At 41.8% G+C, this 23,431-nt stretch overlaps 1 protein-coding gene across 2 annotated transcripts; it reads right to left on the bottom strand.

The window, feature by feature from the left end:
* Window positions 1-17,182: 17,182 nt before the first annotated feature.
* Window positions 17,183-22,918, bottom strand: LYNX1 (Ly6/neurotoxin 1). Of its 2 annotated transcripts, none has more exons than XM_074264427.1 (4): window positions 22,780-22,918; window positions 20,186-20,300; window positions 19,648-19,749; window positions 17,183-19,122 (listed from the first exon to the last, which is right to left on the bottom strand). In XM_074264427.1, exons 2-4 carry the CDS (start codon window positions 20,235-20,237, stop codon window positions 18,911-18,913), a joined length of 366 nt encoding a protein of 121 aa, XP_074120528.1. In that variant the 5' UTR covers window positions 20,238-20,300; window positions 22,780-22,918; the 3' UTR covers window positions 17,183-18,910. The 2 variants fall into 2 exon arrangements, with proteins under 2 accessions (XP_074120528.1, XP_074120539.1); XM_074264438.1 differs by lacking the exon at window positions 22,780-22,918 and adding an exon at window positions 22,725-22,753.
* Between the last annotated feature and the right edge of the window lie 513 nt (window positions 22,919-23,431).

The following is a 23,431-nucleotide window of genomic DNA, read 5'->3' as shown; positions in this document are numbered from 1 at the left end:
TGCCTTTCTCTGAAGATGCAGGACACAGTCTATACTCAGCATGATTCTTGTCCATATACTTCCATAAAGCCTTTACAAAGGAGCTATCCAATGTTCTGAAAGTCTCCCTTTAACTTAATATTCCACAGAAACAGGGCAGCAATTGGGCCATCGAATTATTATTTCTCAATATCACTGAATAACAGGACTCTACTTCATTTTTCCCTTTGCCCCAAAGTCTACTCCTCAATCTTCCTGCCAATATTCCCTTTCCTTTTTCCCTTCCTGGAAGAACATTGAAACTTTATCTTGCCAGAGGGAACCTAGAAATCTCTTTTATACCCTATTTCCCTTCTCAATTCTAGTGAGATACTCATGTGAGGCAGACATTTCAATGTACATTAAAGATGCTGGAATCTTGCCATCACCTCTGCAGTTACATCCTTAGGATCTTTAAGCCTTATTTTTTTTGTAGTAAAAAAAATTTCAAAATAAGGGGCAGCTAGGTGGTACAGTGGATAGAGCACCAGCCCTGAAGTCAGAAGGACCTGAGTTCAAATCTAGTCTCAGACACTTAATACTTCCTAGCTGTGTGATCCTGGGCAAATTACTTAACCCCAATTGCCTCAAAAAAAAAAAAGTATATGAGCTTCTTGAGAACAATTTGTATTCTCAGTGCTTAGCACAATGCTTGACTCAATTAATTAATTGATTGATTAATACTTTTTATTCATTCATTAATTCATGAAAAATGAACATTTAATAAGTAGTAAGCTCTTTGTTAAGTTTTAAGGAAAATATATAAATTCAAGATAGTCCCTGCCCTCAAGAAACTTATAGTCTAATAGAGAGAAACAACATATATAGGAAAATAGAAGACAAATTAGAGTTTTGATCTGGGAAGTCCAAGGAAATGGTGAATTGATCATTGAGCTGTTAACTGACATGCCCTTTCCAGAAAGAATGATGGCATTGATTTGATTACAGAGCCCTAAGCAAAAGGTCAAAAGTGAATAAAAGGAAAAGAACACCTTGATGGATATCGTATGAGAAACTGGGCTAGTCTAGTGCCTACAAGATATATACTGGTCTAGTCACATCTTTGTCTATCAAGACAATTCATCCCTAAGGTAAGGATTTTAATACTGAGTGGATTGACTTCCTCTGGGACCAGGGCAATATCTCTGGTGTCCTGATTCTTAGGGTGCAGTTCTTGGGAAGAAATGAGTCTCGTGGAAGGCAGAATGTGAAGCATGACAATGGAAAAAGTAAGAAACTGAAATCTGGAGAGATTTAAGTTTAAATCTTTTCTCTTTGACTTAACAGCTGTGTGACCAGAGGCAAATCTTTTCAATTCTCTGAACCTCAGCACCTTATCTGTAAAATGTAGATCATTATGAATCATTACAGGATTAAAGTTGTTGCAAGTAAAGTGTCCTATAAATGTCAGCTACCATTGTTTTTAACTTTTATGGTATTTTTTTACACACAAGCCCTTATTGGGAATATGTCACAGCCTACTCACACCCACCACATGTCTTTCTATTGCCCTTTGGGTCACTGGCAATTTTGGTTCCTCAGAGAACGTGGTGTTTTATGATTCACAGCATATAACAACACAAGAATACTGTTATTTAAATTATGGGCTTTCATTTCAGGGAGATACTGGAGATTGCTGAAAATATTGCACAATCTTCCAAAAACAATCCAACCCACTCTTCCATCTACTCTTTTCTGAGAACACAGCTATCCTTTATCATTATCCTTCCACCAAGACCTGGACTTTGCCTCTGTTACCCTGAGGCTACAATTGGTGAGCTCTCCTTGCTTTATCTTTCCCTAAAAACAGACCTTCATTTCCATTCCCAATCATTTTGAAACTACATTACCATTTTCAATTTCTTCCTCCTTTCCAACTCTCCTTTAAGTATCATTATGTAATATTATTATTATGTAAAATGCCAATAGAATATTAGCTCCTTAAGTTCAGAGATTGTTTTGCTTGTTTGTATTTGTATTTTGAGTGTGTAACACAGTTCCTGACTCATAGTGAGAGGTTAATAAATGCTTTTAAAATTAATTCATTATATATATGCTGGACTAACTCAAAAGACTGCCAGTCCAGCTGCATGTCATAGAGTGAACAGTTGGCAATCTTTGGTTGCTTAGTTTCTTCAATATGGATTGTCAGAAAGATTTTTTTCAAGTGGGCACAGAACTGGTTGAGTAGCCCTTTTAGTATTCTGGAGCTTAATGCAGTCTCCAATGTCATTTAAAAGCAGAAATATTTGGAAGACCTTTCTATATAAAGAGAACCTATCCTCTATCTAGAAACTGAACTGGATGTCCTCTAATGAGCATGAAGTGAGAACATGCATAGGTATGTGTCTTTCTGTTTTATGCCACAATCAATATGATAATCAGGCTGAGTGAACATATCTATTCTTCATCATCCAACATTAGGAAGTTTTCCTTGGGATCCCATCTAGTTCAATGAATAACTCAGAGCCCAAGGGTTCAAGTAAATGATACATTTCATAAAAATATATATTCAAATAATCTTGGGGAGAAAAAAACCATTCCTTAAGTAAACAAAATCAGTCCAAAGGATGAAAAAGCATAAAAGAATAAAAGACCTATAGTAAGGGAATTAAAAGCATTTGGTAAGGTGGTTCCCCATCAAAATTGTAAAAATCTGTTTTTGTGTTCTTCTTGCCCAAAGGACCAGTTGTACTGCAGATTAACCTACCTCATTCAGGTCTGTAGTAAAACTTTCTTGCTCAAAACAGTTCCAGTTAGTGTGTGTGTAGCCAGGTGAGGGAGAAGGGAGAGATTAATTTGTTTTCCCATTTCCAATAGTGTCCTGGAGGTCCACAACACATTGCATCTGAAAGATCTGGATGTAGAATAATAATCATATTCAAACTCTCACTCACCCAAAGTCTTGCAAACAGATGGTCCTAACAGCTACATGACACAGTGAATAGAGGGCCTGCAGTTAGGAAGATCTGAATTAAAATCCACCTCAAATACTTACTATGTGACTGGTCAAGTCACTTAAACTCAATTTTCTCATGTTTAAAATGAGTACGGTAACAGCATCTCCCTCACAAGGATGTTGCAAAGATCAAATGAAATAATAAATGTAAAAAGTCACTGAATCTATTCCTTTCTCTGCTTGGAATCAACATAGTAATTGCTTAAATAATGCTTCTTTCATTCTGTCACTTGCAGATAGCTATTATATTCACTCTTTCTGAGTGATGGAGGCAGCATAAAGTAATACATATAGCACTTCTCTCAGTATATTGAGGGAGGATGAAATGAGGCAGCACGTAAGCAAGGCTTTGCAGACCTTGGAGCACTAAATAAATATCATTATTTTAATTTTGTCTTTTTTTCTAAACATATTTATTTCAAGTGAAAGCCCAGTTTCCAGTTCTCTCACTATCTTGAACTCCTGCCTCTGGGCACCTTTGTCAATGTCATTCCTAAAATTGGATCCACGTGCTGGTATGTAAAACTGCCAAGAGAATGTGTTTTGATTTCCACATACACAATTCCTGACCGTAGCAGGAAGACAAACATCCTCAAGGCCCAGACAAAGTCCTGACTTTCCATGTCTCCTGGCAGGGATAGTTTTTCAGAGAATATGAAAAAATGCCATGGCCAAGAACTTGTCTCTCAACCTGTTGGGGTCCTGTGTGGGTCTGCTAGAATGCTTTTGTGCTTTTAGCATCTCCTAGTTATCTGCCAGACTCTTCAAGTATGCTCTAGTGGGAGTAATTAATAAATGAACCTGATGTCAGTTTTTCTACTGCATGAACTCTTAAATAACCATTCATCATAACTGACAAACACAGGAAAAATATTTGGAACTCTTTCAGTCACTTCCTGATCTGTTCAGCGAATTGTTGAACTGTTGTTAAATAATAAAAAAATAACAACTCCCTGTTTTAGAATAATTTAAGGTATATCAACAATCTGGTCAGGAAGGCAATGCAGAGATTACTATTTTTATGAATGGGATGAGGAAAATCAGGAAAATGGATCAACAAGAAAAATGAGAATCAGAGACAGGATGTTTCTAACCTAGAAATCACACAGCCTGTAAGTGGAAGACTTTGAATGTGAGTCAAGGTCTTCTGACACCAAATCTAGTCTTCATTTTACGACAAAAGTTGATGACTTGTAAAATGAGTTGTTGTTTGTCCTTCATTACCCAAGAGGACCATGACATCAGGGAGGTGATACCATGATAAAAACACTTAGAATAACTTACTCATTTTGCAGATGAGTGAACTGAGGTCCAGAATGGGAAAGTGACTTATAAAGTATCAGAATCATAGATTCTGAGAATTGGGAGGCACTCTCAGAGGGTGCCACGCCTTGATTTTTTTTTTCCTGAATCACTATCCATCTTCCTTATCACCCCAAAGTTCTGTCTTGGATTCTCTGTATTGGCTATATGTTCTTTTTTGGTGATTTCATATACCTCAAATATTTAATATTATTTTTCTGACAGTGCTTCTCAAATTTACATATCTAGCTTTAATTCCTCTCCTTAACGCTAGTCCCACATTGACAGGTGGACTAACCACCTAGATGTCCCGTTATCATATGAAACTCAACATGTCCAAAGTAGAACTTGTATTTCCCCTTTAGTCTATGCTTCATCCAAACTTGCCTCCCCCACCCTATTGATGATTCAATCATCCAGGTTTGCCATTGAATTTCAACTTACATTTTTCTTTCTCTCTCACTTTCTATCCAAGGAAATATATTTTATCTAAATCTTATGTCATCACCAACAGTATATAGAACACAGTGCTAGATTCTAGCATTTACTGTATCAATTACCCAATCCCATCAACTCTGCAACATCTCTTTTAATTTTTTTTTTTTTGGTTTAAAAAAATTTTAGTGATACTTGTACATTCTTTTTTTAAACATATTTTCATATGAAAATCTTGTTGGGAGAGAAAAATCATAACAAAAAGAAAAAACCACGGGAAAGGAAAAAAGAAGAAAAAAAAGGTGAAAATACTATGTGTTGATCCACATTCAGTCTCCATAGGTCTTTGTCTGGATGCAGATACTGTTTTCTATCCAAAGTTTATTTGGATAGCCTTAGATCAGTGAGTTGCTGAGAAGAACTAAGTCTATCATAATTGATCATCACATAGTCTTATGCTGTGTGCAATGTTTTCCTGGTTCTGCTTGCTTCACTCAGCATCTCTTCATGTAAATTTTTCCAGGATTTTCTGAAATCAGCCTGTTAACCTTTTTTATAGAACATATGCTGGGGGATACAAAGGCAAATTGAAGGAGTCTTTTCCCCTTAGTAGCTTTCTTCTATAGGGGTACCAATATGTTTCCCCTTTGCCTCTTGGGGCAGCCCATTCCATGGTTATATGACTCTGTTGGGAAATTCTTCCTTATATCTAATGAAAACCTATTTTCCTGTGACTTTTATCCACTGTTGCTAGTTCTACCCTCCAAGGCATTGCCATTGCCAGCATCTTTCCCAGTTTGATTTCTAGCCCAGGAATGCCTATGTTCTTTATTTCAGCCTCTTTTGGCAAAAGTCAAAAGTTGGCAGAAAAATTAATTTTAGGAAGAATAAGTCTGACAACTCATTTTCTCCCTTATGGAACAGCACTCTCACATGTGATACCTCATTTGATCCTCACTCAAAATAACCCCAAGAAGTAGGGGAAGGGAAAATAAGCATTTGTAGAGTGCCAGGTATTGCAAGAGTGTCTACTACATGCCAGGAATTGTACTAAGATTTTTACAAATACTACCTCATTTGATCCTCACAGCAACTCTGCAAGGTAGGTATTATTATTATCCCCATTTTACAATTAAGAAAACTGAGTCAAAGGATCACACAGCTAGTACCTGAGAATGGGTATAAACTCAAATCTTCTTGACTTTAAGTCCAGCTTTCTATCTATTATGTCACCTACTTGACAGGTTGTGCAAATAGCTCCATTTTGTAAATAAGTAAATACAAGCAGTTTTGAATCTTGGACTAATGTTTAAAAGATTTAGATGAGAATTCCAGCCCCAACATTTATCATTATCCTATTAGCTTGGACAAGACATCTAAATTAATTTCCCAACCTGTAAAATGACTTATTTGTCTTTCATTCTCCAAAAGGACCGTGATTTGAGCGAGGATAGCACTGTGCAAGGTCAGCTGCCTAATTTTCTCCTCTAGAGCCTTCTGGGTCTAGTGGTAAAATACGTATCAGGATGACTGTAAATCTACTTCACTGTGTTGTTTCAAGGAGCAAGTAAGGCATGTTAAGCACATAATCAGTAATAGAATCTGGTCTCTTGATTTTCTTAAGTGAGGCAATCTAGAGGATTTTTATTTTTATTATAGCAGTAAAGCATCTTGTAACATAGGAATCTGCTTATAAAGCTCACTTGCTTTGAGAACTACAGTGAAGAATTCTGACTTTTTGCCTTGAGCAAACTGATGGTATATATGTCTCTGTAAAGTTCTTGAGTAGATCCTCAAAAGCTTCTGGGCAAAATTCTGTTCTGAATGGAACACAAAGCTACTTTTGAGTTCTGTGAACTGGGGAATATTTAAAAAAAATAAAAAAATATATAAAAATTAAAAATTTTCTTACACATCTATTTTCTTTCTTCCCTTCTCTCTAATGCCCCCTCCCAACTTGAAAAAGAAAAAAAAAACCTTGTGACAAATATGCATAGAAAAACAGAATACGTTATTTTTGTTGACCCTCTAGGGGAATATAATTTACCTGAATGTTGTTTCTTCTCCAGGACCTGATACTGTGTTCTGTACAGCATTGATGTTCAATATATTTTTGTTGAATTCAGTCAGTATTTTTTCATCTGATTTCCCTATGAGACAGGGTCATGCTTTGTTTACCATACTATGATTATTACTTTGGACAAGAAATGATTTTGATATGATTTCATTTTCTGACAGCAGTGGCAGGAGTGTGTGTTCCCAGTGGTATTGGAATGATTCAGAATATCTGACCTTGACCAGATGAAATTAGATTGAACTGGTTTCCCCACTTTAATTAGTGCTCTGTCAGCTGAGTGTAGGATTTAATGCCAAACATGTTTCATTGCTTTCTTTGTTGTGTTTCCAAATTTACATTTTAAAAAAATGGTTATTACTCCAAAAAATGGGCAAAAGTTGTAGTTTTTAAGAATTTGTGTCATTGAATATTAGAGATCTTACAGACACTATTAGTGTGAAGTCATGTGTTTCATTCAAAACCACAGTGAAATGAATTCATTTACACTAATGTGCAAATGTGTGATTGAAAATAAACAAACCAAAAAACCAAGATCTGACAAAAGACAAACAGTCTAATTTATCTAAATCAAACATAGCCCTTTAGAGAAACATGAGAGTGGAAGGGTTATTATTGATTCTTCAGTGTGACACAGGCTTCATAAAGTCAAAGCTACAAGGAGAAGACTAGCACAAAAAACAAGCAACCAGTCCAGCTGCTAAACATGAAGAAAAAAAAAGATTGCCATGGTCAAGATAATGCAAAGGTTGTAGTACTGGGGACTGAAAAATAATTTTTACTGATAAAATTTACTTTTTCATTAGGTTATACCAAAATTCTTGTTCAGAAAAATCCAGGTGACACTGTTGGATCTGGGTATTCTTATTAGGTTGTAAAATGTGCACACAGTCTTTTGGGATTTTTTTTTCTTTTTCTTTTGTTTTTTTTTGCTTCAGATAGTCCTGAAAGTCTGACCCCCATTAAAAGGATGATAAACTTTGATAAACTTATTGATATAACAAGAAACATTTGAGAATTATAGAGAATCACACATGGAGATCGACTACTGCAGCATGATCTCACAGCTTGCTACATGTCATGGAAGATTAAGAAATTTATTTGAAAGATAGAGACAAACTTGTTTCAATGGCCTGGGAACTTATTGAATTCATGTCATGAGTTATCACTGAGGTTAGACTGAAGAAAGTGAATTATTTGTATTATTAGTATTAGAATTATTAGTAGCCAAAGTGATAAAAGTAGGCTTTCAGGATGAAGAATTAAGGAATATATATATATATATATATATATATATATATATATATATATATATATATATATATATATATATATATATATATATATATATATAAAACAAATTTTATAAACTCAAGGACAAAGTCATGTAAAAGAAGTGATAGCAAAATAAAGATATTGTATACTAACTATTTTATTAAAAAGTTGTTAAGGTTTATGGTATCTTAGTGCCATTATTTTACTTTTTCTTGAGTATTTTGCAAATTATTTGGGTACCCACAAACATGTACAGTGGGTTCCCCATACAAGGCTACCTCAAATTGAAATTACTTTGTAGGTACACATCCACTCAAAACCATGACTTTTACATTAACTACTCAGATATGATACAATTCAAAGCAGTGGTCTTTAGTGAAACAACACTGCTAAAAAAAAAAGTAACAATAAATCATTTTTTCCTATAAAGGTGGGATACGTTCTTTACTCTCCCATAAATACACACACTCTCAGGGGCATATACATAGGAAACCATGTTTAGCCATATTAACTAAGTGAAAGAGCAATTCATGACTGTACTACTATAGGATAAGGGGTCTTTCCAAGCACAATTTCACAACGTAGGAGGTGGGGGATCTTCTTTTTATTCTCAAGCATGAGATTTCCTCTACAATCCTTAGGAGAGATGCTACCTTTTCCTCATAAAAGAAAGAATGGCTTTACCCAATTTTTTTTAATTTTAAAGTTCAGAAGTTTGTTTTTTCTTCAGTTCTTTTAGGAAAATTCAAAGTTCCCCTATATCAAGTCATTACACTAGAGACAACACTATCATTTTATTGCTTTATCTCATAAAGTAATCTGTTTCTTCAAATCTTGGCTAGAATGGGTATTTCCTCTCTAGCAGGAGCTCTCCTGCTCTAGGTATCAAACATTTTAGATACAGAAAGCTATTGAGTATCTTTAGGCTTGAATATGTTTTATTTGGTTTTAAATCTATTTCCTGGGCACTGAACAAGGTTTTTGCCTAATGATGATATTTGGAAGCTTCCAAAAATTCCTCTAAGTCTAAACTGCTAAACTGTTTCCAGTCAATATCTATTTTAAGGCTGCCCTTCAAGAAACCTGGGAAGGACTTTTTCTATTTGCCTCTGTAACTTCTTTCTACGCCCAGTCTCCATCCCCAACCCCAGTTTCTCCTCGTTCAAACTCTTGCTTTCCCATGCAAACGAATACAGAAAAAAATTTGATCTTCTGGCTGAATAAACCAAATATCTAATTTTTCATATGTATATGCAATAGATAATAAAGTTGCTTTACTTCTAAACTTTGTGTAATCTATAAGGTTGAATAAATAAATGAATGAATGATAAAATTTTTATTAAGTGGTTACCAATTGCCAAGTTCTGGGAGTGCAAATAACATTAAGCAACTTAAATTGGAGTGGGGGAAGACATAAAGGGTAGTTAAAAGGGGGGAACTAGAAAAAAGGGAGGGGTAAGCACATGGCAACATGATTTAGAAATGACTGAAGGAAGTGATGTGGAGGTTTCATTCCAAGCAAGTAAAAAAAAATAATTTCCCCCTGGAAAATAGTCCAAGGTTCCAGTAGGAGGGATGTAAGGAGAATCAGGAAGATGACTGAGGGAACTATGGCTCAGTGGATAGCGTGTAGAATCTTGAGTCAAGAAGACCTGATTTTAAATGTAATCTCAGATACTCACCACCTGTGATATTGGACAATTCACTTAACCATTCTTTGTACATAGGATTACAAAGAAAATCAGAGGTTAGCAAAAATGAAGATTAATTTTTTTCCCTATTCAAATTTGCAGATCCTCTGAAATCTATTTACAGATGCAAAAACCCCAGGTTAAGAAGCCCTGCCCTAGAATGAGAGGAGAAATCGGCTGATGCATGCTGCTGTGATGTGATGAGAACAAAGATTGACAGATACAGAAAAGCAGTGATGGCTGCTAGAGAGCCTCTGGGGGCTTGGATTTGAGGTGATGTGCGAGCTAAAAATAGAGGACCCATCTGTTGCAGTGTCTGAATGCTGGAGGGCTCAGGGTAATCACTCTGGGCATATGGACAGTGCAGGGAACCTTCATGCTGAATTCTTAACTACTAAAGTAGAAAAGGGGTAAAAGTTTCTGGATAAATAGAGGAGGTAGCCATGATATTTCAGGTGAGTGATTGTGAAGTGATTTCAAAGTGCATAAATCAAGCCATGGTTTGGTGCTCAGGTGACCTTCATTGATGAACTATTATATTAGAATGCTGTCTGGAAACTGGGGGAGTCTTCCAGTTCCTGGCTACTCAGAAAACTAATTAAGAAGGAAGAAGAAAGATGAGTTACTAAAGAGAATGGCACAGTGAAAAGACTAGAATTGGATTGAGAATCTAAGGATCTAGATTCAAATCCTACCTTCTACTAGCTGTGTTCAACTCTTTAAGCCTCAGTTTCCTGATTTGTAAAATCAGAGGGTTGGACTGGATGACCTTTAAGGATCCTGTGACCCTATAAGTCACTTCAGCTGTTTGGGCCTCAGTTTCCCTATCTGTAAAATCAGATGGCTTCGAAATCTATGTGCTTAGAGTCATGGAGAAATAATAATTAACCAGGTAGTTCAAGGTTATGTGGTTGCACCCTTGTTTCTTGGGTTCAATTCTCTTTTTTTTCTACCCTCTCTCATTGACCTCATCCATTCCCATGTGTTCAGTTAGTAGAATTTTATGGGTGACTCCCCAGTTCACATCTGTTCCTTATTTTTATCCTGTCCTACATCACCAGCCACCTGTTGGTTTTCTCTGCCTATGCATCTAATATGCATTTTTAATTTAATAGTTTCAAAATGGGCTGTTTTATCTTTCTCTTTAAATCTATTACTTCTCCTAACTTTTTAATTTCTGTTGAGGTTATTACTGTTCTTCTAATTACACAGATTATAACCTAGAAATTATTCTTGGCTTTCACTCTTCCTTATTCATCATATAAATTATAAATCTTATAAATTCCACCTTTACTGAAGGGCCATGGACTCTAATTCAGGCTTTCACCACTTTTGTTTGGACTATTTCAATGGCTTTTTAATGTATCTCTTGGTTTCCCATATCTTCTCTTTCCAGTCATTCCTTTTCATATCTGCCAAACTGATATTCCTAAAGAAGAATATGTAGCATCCAAGGATACAACACAAACTTCTCCATTATTTAAAATCCTTTGCCATCTGGTTCTACTCTATTTTTCCAGACACGTTTCACATTTTCCCAGCCAGACTGGCCTATTTACTCTTACCAGCACACAATATTCCAGCCCTTGCTATTGTTATTTGTCCTTTGTTTTCAAAAAGGACCATAACATCAGGTAGGTAATGTCATATTCAAATGAATGGATTTAAGTGAGGAAGAGCTGTACAAAGTCACCAGCCTCACTCTATCTTCCAGAGCTATCTGGTTAACTGGAGAAAGCTCTAGGTACAGTAGGTTGGATTATCACACAGAGGACTCAGAAGAAAAACTTGGGACCCTAAGGAAGGCAATGGAAAGATTGCTGATCTGATAATCAGATAGTCTGGGCAATTAGGTTGCCCAGTTAGGAGGGAGCTAGGTATTTTATAGATAGAGCACATGACCCTTAAAGGTCAAGAAGACCTGAATTCAAATTGAGAGAAATGATTATTTTTCTTTCATATTAATAATCAATTATTAAAATTTGGGGGGGAGAGAAATCAAAGTATTTTTCCCCTTGCCTAATCTCTCAAGAGCAGGGTTAATGAAACACGAGATTAACATTTTCCTCATTCTGGGTGTTGCTACTCTACCTAACTAGATCAGACTTCTAATATAAGGTGAAACTCCCTTCTACTCAGGCTTGGGTGAGGAACTCTTTATTTAGATTGCCCAAGTCTGAGGGTAACAGAAGTAAGTGACCTAATCAAAGTTCATTAAAATAGGTCTAATTTTATTGTAATACTCATTTTCTTCTTACTTATTAACCAATCAGAGTTGATTGCCACCCTCTGGAGAATATAAATTGTGCTCTAGCCACCATGATATTCTTTGGCATTTCAAGAATGTCACTGACTTTTCATTAAAAATGCTGGCATTATTAATAAAGTGACTAATCATCCTAAAATTATGTCTCTCAAACTTTTTAAATGTCACAAAATTCAGCCTCAGATACTCTATGATCCGCAAGTTACTTAACCACAATATATAAATGCCTATGTTCCTGAGAGCCCCTCAGTAGTTTCCCCTATAGACACATCATTGAGAAGAATCAAAAGCAGAAAGTCAGATAGAAGGTTCAGAAATGATAACCTAGAAAAGACAACTTGATCTAATCCATGAAGGCTGTGGGGATAGCAATCTTACCAAGCTTTCAGAGACTTCACACTGCATTTTTGATGGCTTTTGCTGATCCATGGAAGACTTTATTTTTGCATTGACATTGGGTGCAGGGCATAATAATGGTAAAAGCATCATAAAACTTGTTGATTGACTGACAGATAGATTGAATCACTTATTCTTTGTGTGAGTTGGGCAAATCACTTAATTTAAGGGCTTCAGTTTAGGCATCCATAAAATAAGGCGTTTGGTCAGGAGTCTACTTTTATATGTTTGTATGCTATGGATCCTTATATTAATCTGAGGACCCTGTGTATGGATTTCTCAGAATACTGTTTTTAAATGCATGAAATAAACCACAAATGATTATAAATGAAACTAATTGAAATATAATTATTAAAATAGTTTAAAAATGCATACTCTATGAAACCTATTTATGAACTCCTTAAGGCTCCAGGAGCTCCCAGTTAAGAACCATTGGAGTATATCATTGCTGAAATCTCTTTTAGTTCTGAATCAATGTTCTTAAATTGGAGGACTGGGCAGTGGGATCCCTACCCCTGAAGCAAGCCCAGTTTGCTCTTCCTAGTTTCTAACCTCATGGGGAGGTTTGGTGATCCTGCTCTTGACTGTGCATGATGATTGTAACAGAAAGCTCCTCAGCTCTGACTTCAGAGCACAAGCAGATATTCCAACAACTTATTCTGTCCTTTTTCATTGTCTTCTGTGCCAGAGCTAGATATGCACAAAAAAGACTTCAAAGGGGAGACTTAGCTCAATTTCCTTCTCTGGTCATGATCAGGGGAAGGCATGTTATAAATTAGATGGATAAAGAGGCCTGAAATCTTTTAAAGTTCCTTCCTAGACTAATGTCAGTCCCCTCTCCCCCCCCTTTTTTTTTTTTGCTTCTTTAAACTTGCACTTTCTTGCTTGTTAGTAAAGCAGCATAGAACTAGGCTGCAGCCTTGGGGGTTTAGAAATGTTGGGAGCCACCGGATGTCCAGACCTAGAATCCATCCCTGATTTTGCAGACAACTGAGCCCACTAAAGAGTAAGGTCCCAAGTTCTACATGACACTGAGTCGAAGTGAATGTAGCCAAGAGAGACATAACAATACCTCATCTTTTGGCTCCTTTGCATTCAGAAGTTAACTTGTGGTGGGTGCTGGTTGAGGTCATTTTTATTGAAGTCTTCTAGGGGACATTTCCCCCCCCACCCTCACCCTCACCCCCGTGGAATATTCAGATTTCTCTTCTTGCTGTATTTCCTCAGTAAATATCATCTCCTTGGAAAATCTAAATTATATCAGTTGGCTAAGTAAAATTGAGGTGTTAGCCCCTAAAATTAATGATAAAAGACACTAATTATAAAGAATGTGGGGAGATCTCACTGAAATAAGGGCTCTGGCTAATGGCATTAGAAATTTCTTAATACCTCAGGATACTCCTAGAATTTTAAGATTCAGCTGGGAACTCTCCAAGAACTGATTCTTCAGTGAAAGTAGGAGTTGGGATAAGGATTCCAAGTTTTGAAAACTATGGTCTTATTACTTCATCCCTTTTCTGATTATTTACCTTTCAATTCTAGTTAATTAAGCATCATTTGCTTTAAGATTCTTGTACATTTTGTAAAGCTGAGGTTCTAGTCACTGGTGACCTAAAACAGAACCCAGGAAGTATCAAAAGGTTCCAGAATTATGTGGGGTCTATGGGAGCCCTACATACATACATACATACATACATACATACATACATACATATGGGTAGGTACAATATATGAATATATAGACATATGTATGTATCTATCCATACATATGGACATGTGCCTATATGCATTCATACAGAGATTTTTGGTTTGAGTAAGGCCTTTCTGAATATTGGGTCAAATTAAAGTTACTCATCTTAGCACAGATGCACATCTTGAGAACTGATCTCTTAAGGTCTGCAGACCTTCCATTCTTAGTCTCCCCACGTTTCTTCTTCTATTGGAGGTACTTCCCTTTTTCTCGGTTGAAATTTAACAGCAAAGTTATAATATAATAAGAGACAAATTGAGCCAAATAACCACGCAACAAGTTTTTTTTTTTTTTCCGGAGTTATTGTTTATTGTGTGTTGTTGTAGTGACATTGTAGAACCGGGTTGTGTAGACTGTAGAGTTGTGGATGTGAGTTAAGTTTTAAATTGTCATCATACATTACACACCTGAAGAACAGAGCTGAATAGTCAGTCACCGGGGCTATTCAGGTGTTCAAAATCCGACACATAACAACAGGACTGGACAGTTCGAGGACTATTGTTTTTGTTTTTTGTTATTTTTTTTGTTTTTTTTTTTTGTTATTTTTTTGGGGGGTATTTATTTGGATGATTGTGATTGTATTGCAAAGACTTTACAGCCTGTCTAGGGCACTTGGAGGGGTTGTTGAGTCCTGGCTAAGGTATATTGGAATGGAGTAGGGATAACTGTTATCTATTACATGGACTTCCTGAAATTGGGAAATTCCAATATCACTAAAAAGACAAGTGTTACTGGGGTTACTTTGGAACTAGTTATTACCTCCCCCCCTCCCCTCCAGGAAATACTAAATAAGGATAAAGCCAACATGGGGAGAGGGTAAGCTGGGACCCACAGAGAAACTCTCCAGAAGAGAGAAACGCCATCCTCAGCAGCCCCCAACCCAGTGGCAATAATTCTGGGGAATGCAGGTTGTCCACCTGCCATTACTGTTATATCAGGGGACCAACTTTCCACCGGGTTTTATAGACTGTAGAGTTGTGAATGTGAATTGTTGTTGTTGTTGTTGTTGCTGTTGTTGTTTTTAACTACACTCCCCCAAAATGCAGAGTTCCAAGGTTATGTTTTGTGGTGCTTGCAGTGTGGATAATTTGGAGGTGCAGAGAATTCACAGGAACTCGATGTCCAGTCCCTCAATTCCCTCCATTGGAAGGGAAATGCAGCCTCTAACTTTGTGCTCTATTTGTGCTCCTTAAACTGATGATTGGAAGAGCACTACCGGTTGAGCACATAAACAACTTAGACTGACCCAAGTGCCCAAGGGGAAACCCTTTTGTTGTACCCCTATTTGTTGCACCTATCAGGGTAGTCTTTCAATAACTTGGAGCTGATATGCCTGTGAGAGAGAGAGTAAGAGAGAGTGAGAGAGAGAGAGAGAGAGAGTGAGAGAGTGAGAGAGTGAGAGAGAGAGAGAGAGAGATACAGTGAGAGAGAGAGAGAGAGATAAAGGGAGGGAGGAGGGAGTTGGAGGGTGTGGGAGAAGGAGCTAAGGGGAAGGGGAGAGGGAAAAGACATAAAGGGAGGAAGATAGAGGGAAATAGGAAGGGAGCATAGAGATGGGAAGAGGGTGAGAAGGAGAAGAGAGGAAAAGGCAGAAAGAGTGAGAAGAGGAAGGGGGAGAGAGGAGGAAAGAGAAAGAAAATGGGAAAGAGAAAGAAAATGGGAAAGAGAGAGGGAAGGAGGGAGAAGGAGGAGGAGAAGAAGAGAGAGAGAGAGAAAGAAAGAACAAGAGAAGAAGAAGAAGAAGAAGAAACAGACAAATCAGAAATTACCCAAACTGGTGTCACTTGGCCTCAGGGACGGGAAACTGAGGCAGAAAGGAGGCTGCTACTGTACAAGCAGACCTCAAAGTGAGTCCAGATGGGCCTAAACAAATAAGCAGGACGGCATCCTCCTGGAAGGTCAGGAGACCGGAGGTTTAGGCCGCCTGCTGTAGAAACACCTACGAGAACAGCCGAAGAGCCGGAGAGGCTGTCTCTTCACTTTGACTGTGGACCAAAACAAACACACCTGTGCTGGATTCGCCCGAGAGCGAAATCCAGACTTTGAGCAGAAGCTGAATTCCAGTGCACCAGTACCAAGCAACAAAGATATCTTTGGGTTTTTTTTTTTTTTTTTTTTTAGACCCCAAAGATCCTAACCTCAGCCCTCCCCGCCTTTCCTGGGCCCTGTCCCCTTACGCATCAGAGAGAGAAAGTGTGGAAAGTGGTGGATCGGTAACACTTTTCTCCTAGACGTAAGAGGCTCAGGACCACAGGTCAAGGCAAGCCATCCTGGCAACAGCCCAGAAGGAAGGCCTCTGAAGAGGCCCTCCCCCCCACCCCTTCACTTCTGGGCTGTATTCCTCCATCTCCCTTCCATTGGCCAACATTGACTCATGCTTACTGGGTGCACGGAAGGAAGGAATTCAGCACAGGTTTATCAGGAAGCCATGGGCCACCGGACTGATGTCTGGTGGGAACCATGGCGGCAGAAGTGGGCACACACCCACAGGAGTTAGGCCAGCCCATTACAGAGGCAAATGCGGCAGAGAGCGGTGAACAGGGGCTTCCAGGTGGGAGCAGCTATGTGGGAGAGGGGCAGCAGCATGGCAAGCCAGAGAGCTGTCAGGTGGGCTGGCCACAGGACTGTGAAGATCACAGCTACAGAAACAGGCAGATGCAGGCCAGGGGAACAAGAGCGTTCCTGCACAGAGGCACACAAGAAGCACCAGAAGAAGCTGTGGGTTGGCATTGGGACTCTGCTAAGGCAACACACTAAAACCGCCTGCTGCCCACAGGGGAGACCGTTGAACTCCCTGGCAACCAGGACAGAAATTACAGAGAATCGGGGAAATAGAATCCCCTTTCTCCAACCGTTGTAGATGGGCAGTTGGTTGCAAAATCTGGATGAAGAGGAACTGTGTCAGGTAGACTTAAAATAGGAAGGGAGAGCAGCCACATGGAGGGAGCTGGCAGTGCAGACTTGGAAGGGCAGAACAGATGTGGAGGGTCGGAGATTAGGGAGTAGGGGCACAGACTTGGAAAAGGGAGGTAGCTACTATATGATGAGAGATCAGAAGGTACTGAAGCAAGCAGTTCAGGAGCTACAGAAATGAGCAGATGGGAAAGCAAACAGTGGGGCTGTGAGAGCTGTGGGGAACACAGGCGGCTACATAGCCTGGCCGGACCACTGTGGGACGGATGATTCCAGAGTTGTGGTAGGAGACCAGCTTTCCTTCAGCCCTTAGACATTCATTCTACTTATCTCGCCCCACTGAGACTGGAAGGAAAGAAACCCAAGAGGCGGATGACTTCAAACCCGAAGGCTGACTGGGGTTCCTTGGGTTTGAAGTGAACGTGGGTTAGCTGGGGGGAGGAGGAAAGGGGGGGTTAAAAGCACAGAATATGGCAATCTTTTTGTGCACGAGTACAGACAACATTTCTACCCTGTTATTTACCTTCCTATTCTGCTGTAATGAAGTGTGTGTGTGTGTGTGTGTGTGTGTGTGTGTGTGTGTTTGTATTTGAATGGTCATGTATATTTTCTTTGGTGTGGCATAGAAATGTAATGGCAGGGGCTCAAGCTTGAGGTTTGGGGAAAAGTGACTCAAAATAGCACAGGGGACCACAGATGTAACAAGAGGATCCAGGGTTGTGTGGGAACCCATGGGGACCCAGTGTTACACACAACCTTACTTTGTGACCATTAGCAAGTCACCTCACCCCCCTGTGCTTCAACTTCCTTATCTGTAAAATGAGAGGATGGTCTCTAAGGGATCTTCCAGCTCTCACGTTCTGTCTGTGAGGACCTTCCTGGGGCAGCTCAGGAAAAGCTCCCCTCCATCTCAACCTTCCATGGTATGCATCCTTCTTTGGGAGGGCCTTACCTTCCTGTGACCCAACCTCTTCCCATTCCTCTGGAAGAGCCAACTGAAATAAGGGGTTAACTATGACAATCCATCTCAGACCAGGGGCTTCCTGGGGATGGGGGCATTCTCCCCCTTTGACCAGGTTCTCCATATCTCCCACTCCCTCCCCAGCAGCAGCACTCTATTACTTCCACCCCCACCCCCAAACCCCCATCAGAACTCAACAGGTAACAAAAAACCATACTTGTCCAACCCCTGTGTTTGTGCCTTCCCCCCCCTCCATACCCCACCCTTCATTGGTCTTCCCCCAACACTCATCCCTGCAGAAGGAGTCCGGTGTGGATGGCAGATCCATAAACATTTCAGGTGTCAGGTCCCACATTAGTCAATCAAGTTCAAAGTCAGACATTTTGAAAAGTGGATGGGGTCAAGGAGCAGAAGTATGAAGAGTTCCAAGATGGTCAGCATAAAAATAAAACTAGTCCATGAAGAAGGGTACAGGGAAATCCAAGAATCCAGGAGCCTCTTCTCCTTCTGCCTCCCAACTTTGGGCTCCAACAGGTTCCCCTGACTCCAGACAGGCAGAGAAGAAGCCTATGGATTAGCTAGAAAGAAGGACCACTCCCATCCCCTGGAGGGATGGGAAGGATTGACTCCCAGGCCCTTTACAGAAGTGGGAAGATCTGGATTTGAAAGCACCTGGGGAGGGTCTGACATCCCATGAGTGCTGGGGGTTGGGGACAGATGAGATGGTCCTGGAAAGAGGTCATGGAAGGGGTTCGATGTGTGGGGCAGGGGCCAGGGACAGTTATGAAGTCGCCATGTTCTCCTCATCTCTCACAGAGCCAAGTTGATCTGGGGCTTCTGGGAAAAGGGAAGGGGTCCAGTTAGCCTGGGTCAGAGGCTGGGGGGCAGCAGCCCCCAGAGCGTGCTGAGGATTGTGGTGAGGGCCAGAGCTGAGGAGGCCTGGGCCCCAAGGCTAGCCCCATTGCAGTAGTCATACTGGCAGCAGGACGTGGTGGCAGCATTCTTGGTGTAGCCATCGTACAGGGTCTCAAAGCAGGTGGGGACACAGGACTTGCTGACTGTTACCCTGGTCGGAGTGATATCTGAACACCAGGGAGGGGAGGGAAGAGAAAACGAGAAACAGGCTCAGGATTGCAGGAGTGGGCAGCCTTTGCTCTGAGCATTCCCAGGTTTACCCCCAAAGTGGGAGCCCTAGTCTTCCCTAAGACTAGTTCTATGAGAAGAGGGCTGACTTTCCTATTCTGTTGTCTCCTCCAGACCGTGACTGGCAGGAGCCCCACGTATTAAGAAGCTGCAGGGCAGATACAGCCTGACAAACTCTTCTTCTCTTCATTCAACCCATAAAAGGTGGAAAAATGACAAGGGAACAATTCCTGGATGGTAGAAAGAAACCAAATGGAGTTTGTTTTGTTTTGTTTCTTAACCCCTGCCTTTGCCACCATATCTCAAAGTCCTTCCTCTCCTTTTCTCAGGATTGTGGCTTCTCATCTGTAAAATGAGGGTATTTAATGAGATAACCACTAAGGTCTCTCTCAGCTTGGTCCCTGCTGTTGCAACATTGTGAAATTGTGTTCCTAATTTTGAAAGAGATTGAAAAGATTACTTACAGGTCCGGGTGGTCATACAGTAGTTGACATAATCGGGGCACCTCATGGTCTTGAAGCAGTTGTACCCTTTGTATTCACAAACATAGCATTCCAGGGCGTGGGCTGTGTATAGAGGAAATTCAAAGTTCATTCAATAGGTCCATTCAAAGGTTAACTCGGCCTCCCCCCCAACCCACACTCTCTATCTCTAGCTAAGGGCCAAACGCTGGACATGAGGGAGATGCCTTCTGGGTGGGTGCATTCCCAAGGGACTGGACTCGAGGGCTCAGGCCACGGCTGTTGATCCCACCGGGACACATTCACCTCTCTCTCTTTTGCTAATATCTCGAGTGGTTGACAGCACAAATCTCACACAACCTACCCCTTCCTCCCCACCTCTGGCATATCAGACCCTTCGTTTCTGCTATGGTCCCAGATATTCCTTCCTAGAATAGGATTGCTGGAACGAGGTGAGGAGAAGCATTAGAATTCCAACCTTTCTGGGCACCGCCCCCATCCCACCTCAGCCCCTAGAGGTCAAACTGCTGGTCTTCCTTACTCAGTGGCTGGGCCATGATAGTCATGAGAAGCAGGACTGGAAAGAACTTCATGGTTGAAAGCTGGGGGGAGGGCTGCTAAATTGAAGCAGGAAGCTGCAGGCAGGATTCTTCAGCCTGTGGAGAGAGTTAAAGGGAAAGGGGGGGGGGGGGGAGGAACACGGGGAGGAAGGAGTTAAGGAAAGGCTCCAAGTCTCACATCCTCGCTCCAGCCCAATTCTGTTCTCACCTGCTTCCATTGTCTCTTCTGTTACCCATCCCCTTCTATTCAATTAATTTGATTCAATTGGAAAGGACACTGTATTTGGAATCATAAAACAGCTATTCCAATTCTAGCTTTATTGATGACTAGCTTATTGAATTTGGGTAAGTCATACTTTCTTTTGGCTATTGTTTCGTCATCTGTAAAATGAGGTTATTATTGACATATCACCTTGTGGTTTGCAAGGTGCTTTAAAGGTATTACCTCATTGGATTCTCACAATAGCTATGTGAGCTAGAGGTCGTTTTGTCCTAATTTTACAGAGAAGGAAACTGAGGCTCAGTGATATTCAATGATAGTCTCCTTCAGGACTGATCTGATCTTTAGCCAGATCTGTCCCCGCAGGATGCGCCCGGTGACCTTCATCCACAAGAAGCAAGACAGCATTTCAATAGCTTGAAGCTAAGCATCCTCTCTCCCCACTCCCTCCTTCCCCCTCCCCTTCCCCCTCCCCCTCCTCCTCTCCCTCCCTTGTCAAGACTCTTCTTCTAAAGGTTAAACATGCGCATCTCTTCCAGCTCTCTCTTCATTAAGAGACTGGGCCACACCCATGTGACGTAACCAACCAGCATCCTGGTTGGCCAGTGCTTTCCGCAACCTCCCTAACGGCCCCTCCTTTCACCTCCCTCTGCCGCAGTCCCCCTCCCACCTGAGCTCTGCGTAACTGCTCAGAGGGGGGGAGAGGGAGGGGCTGGGGGGGCGGGGCTCGGGAGGTGTCACAGACTGAGGGGCTGTGACTCAGCTTATTGTCTCAGCTTAGGTTTGACATCCTGATGCCCAGGTACAGGGGAAACAAAGCCCCGCCCCTCCTTCCTAACGCTCGCACCTGATTCCATCGCATTGTCTAAACTCCGGTCCGCAGCCGGCCTCGCCCATTGTTACAGCGCAGGGGGCTTGGTAAGGTGGGCGGAGACATGGTATCTCCCCGGACTCCCTGTCAGTGTCCATCACTGAGCCATCACTGCGGTCCCCGGGATTCAGCCCCAGACTCCCCCCTCCCCCCCCCCCCCCCCCGCCACACCCTCTTCTCTCACTGACTAGCTCTCCGCTGCGGACTAGCTTAGTGAACTCAGTAACCGTTAATAGGATTTTTTTTTGTTCACATAACCGCAACACCACTGCGCCACCACTGCGCCACCACTGCGCCAAAACTGCGTCAACACTGCACCAACATTGCGTCAACACTGCGGTCCTGTGATTCAGCATTCTGCGGCACCAGAGCCCCGCCCCGCCCCGCCCCTTTTCTGCAGTAACCTGCAAGCCCTGCGACAATTTAGCGACCATCAAAACCCGCAAGACAATGCATCTTTGTGCGCCTGTTTTCCCATCCACAACATGAAAACAATACTGGCATTAATTAACCACCTCAGAGCAGTATTTTGAGAACGATCTCTGTAAACATTAAAGCACCATGGAAACCCGACGCATCGATAACATCGTCATTTTCACAGAATTCTCATTTTGAGCTCGTTACTTTGTTTCTATCTAGCCCGAGGGAGAGCATCCTTCTCTAAGACACAGCTGGGTCTCTATCCACCAACAAAACGGGGGGACAAAAAGAGGCTCATTAACTCTTAATCGGGTCTCTCTTTTTGTCCCCACCAGCCGCGCCATCACAGCGCAACATTACGTCAACACTGCGGTCCCCGTGATTCAGCATTCTGCAGCGCCAAAACCCCGCCCCCCCGCGCCCCACCCTCTGCCGCAGTCCCCCGCCCCCAAATGAAAAAGGGGCTCTAAAAAAGCGCGGGAGGGGGGCGGCATACATTTCCTCACCTGTAAAAACGGGGATAATTATATTAACTCCCTCCCAAGGCTGCTATGGGGTCTAAGTGAGCAAATACATGAAAAGCGCTTTCAGACCTCGAAGCGTTTTACAAATTGTCAGCATTTTAAGAATAATAACTAGCATAACAGTGCGGAATATCGCGCAGCCCAGAGAGCGGAGAAAGTGAGTGCCGGGCATAGAACAGGAGACGGGGAACATTTTGGGGAGTGGGACGAGCCCGTCAGGGTGCAGAGATTGAGGGGAAAGATCGGAGAGGAAAGGAAGATGCTGGAGAGGGGAGAAGGGGAGAAAACTAGGTAGAGAAGGATGAAATCCCGGGAAAAGGGAGGTCGGGGAAGGACTGCATAAGAAAGACAAGACCGGGAGGGAAAATAAGGAGTTTCTGTAGAAACTTCCAGTCTATCTTAGAAGGTAAAGGAGCCCAGGACTGCCTTTATTTGCCTTCGCTCCTTTTCCCTGAAGAGCCCCTTAAAAATCCGTCTATACTAACTGGTAGGGCACACGAGAGACTCTTTCCAGCCTCTCGCTTTCCGCAAATCACTCACGTCCAGGTCCATCCGGCTCCATCCGGGTCCTTCCAAGTCTGTCCAGGTCCGTCGGGGTCCATCGAGGTCCAAGTCCGCAGCTGCAGCCCGCAGCGGCGGCTGCGGCGCAAGTGAGCCGAGAGGGGTGCACCGCTGCCTTATAGACACGCTTGGGCTCCGCCCCCTCTCCAGACCCCCCTCTGGCTCCGCCCCTCGCTCCCTTACCGCAGAGCCCCCTCCTTTGCTCCAACCCCACCTCCACTGCAGAATTTTGGCTCCTGGCCTAGAATCCTACCCCAAATTCGGGTCCTTACTCAGAATATTGCCAGGACCCCTCTCCCCATACCCACCCACCCAGCCCCATCATCACCCCTTCCCCAAATTTAACTTTTAATCCATGGGAGACCCAGATGTCAGAGTGTCACCCCAGGCCGGGCCCCGGCCTCTGCAGTCCTTTGTGGGCTCCGCCCCAGACCTCCTCCTCCCTCCTTCAGATGCAGACTGCAGTATTCCCTCCCCCCATTCCCCCATCCATGTCCGCAGTCTCCCCACCTTCTTCAAAACCTCTGCAAAATCTACCTCACCCACCTCCCTGCAGAGTTCTCCTCACCCCTCCCAACCTGTTTCCCTATTACATAATCTCTGCGGCAAATTCTTCACTGCGCCATCACCA

The sequence above is a fragment of the Sminthopsis crassicaudata genome, chromosome 1 (genome assembly GCF_048593235.1).
Source record: "Sminthopsis crassicaudata isolate SCR6 chromosome 1, ASM4859323v1, whole genome shotgun sequence".
Lineage (NCBI taxonomy): Eukaryota > Metazoa > Chordata > Mammalia > Dasyuromorphia > Dasyuridae > Sminthopsis > Sminthopsis crassicaudata.
The sequence above is the reverse complement of the archived record's forward strand: the minus strand, read 5'-3'. Positions and strand labels throughout refer to the sequence as shown.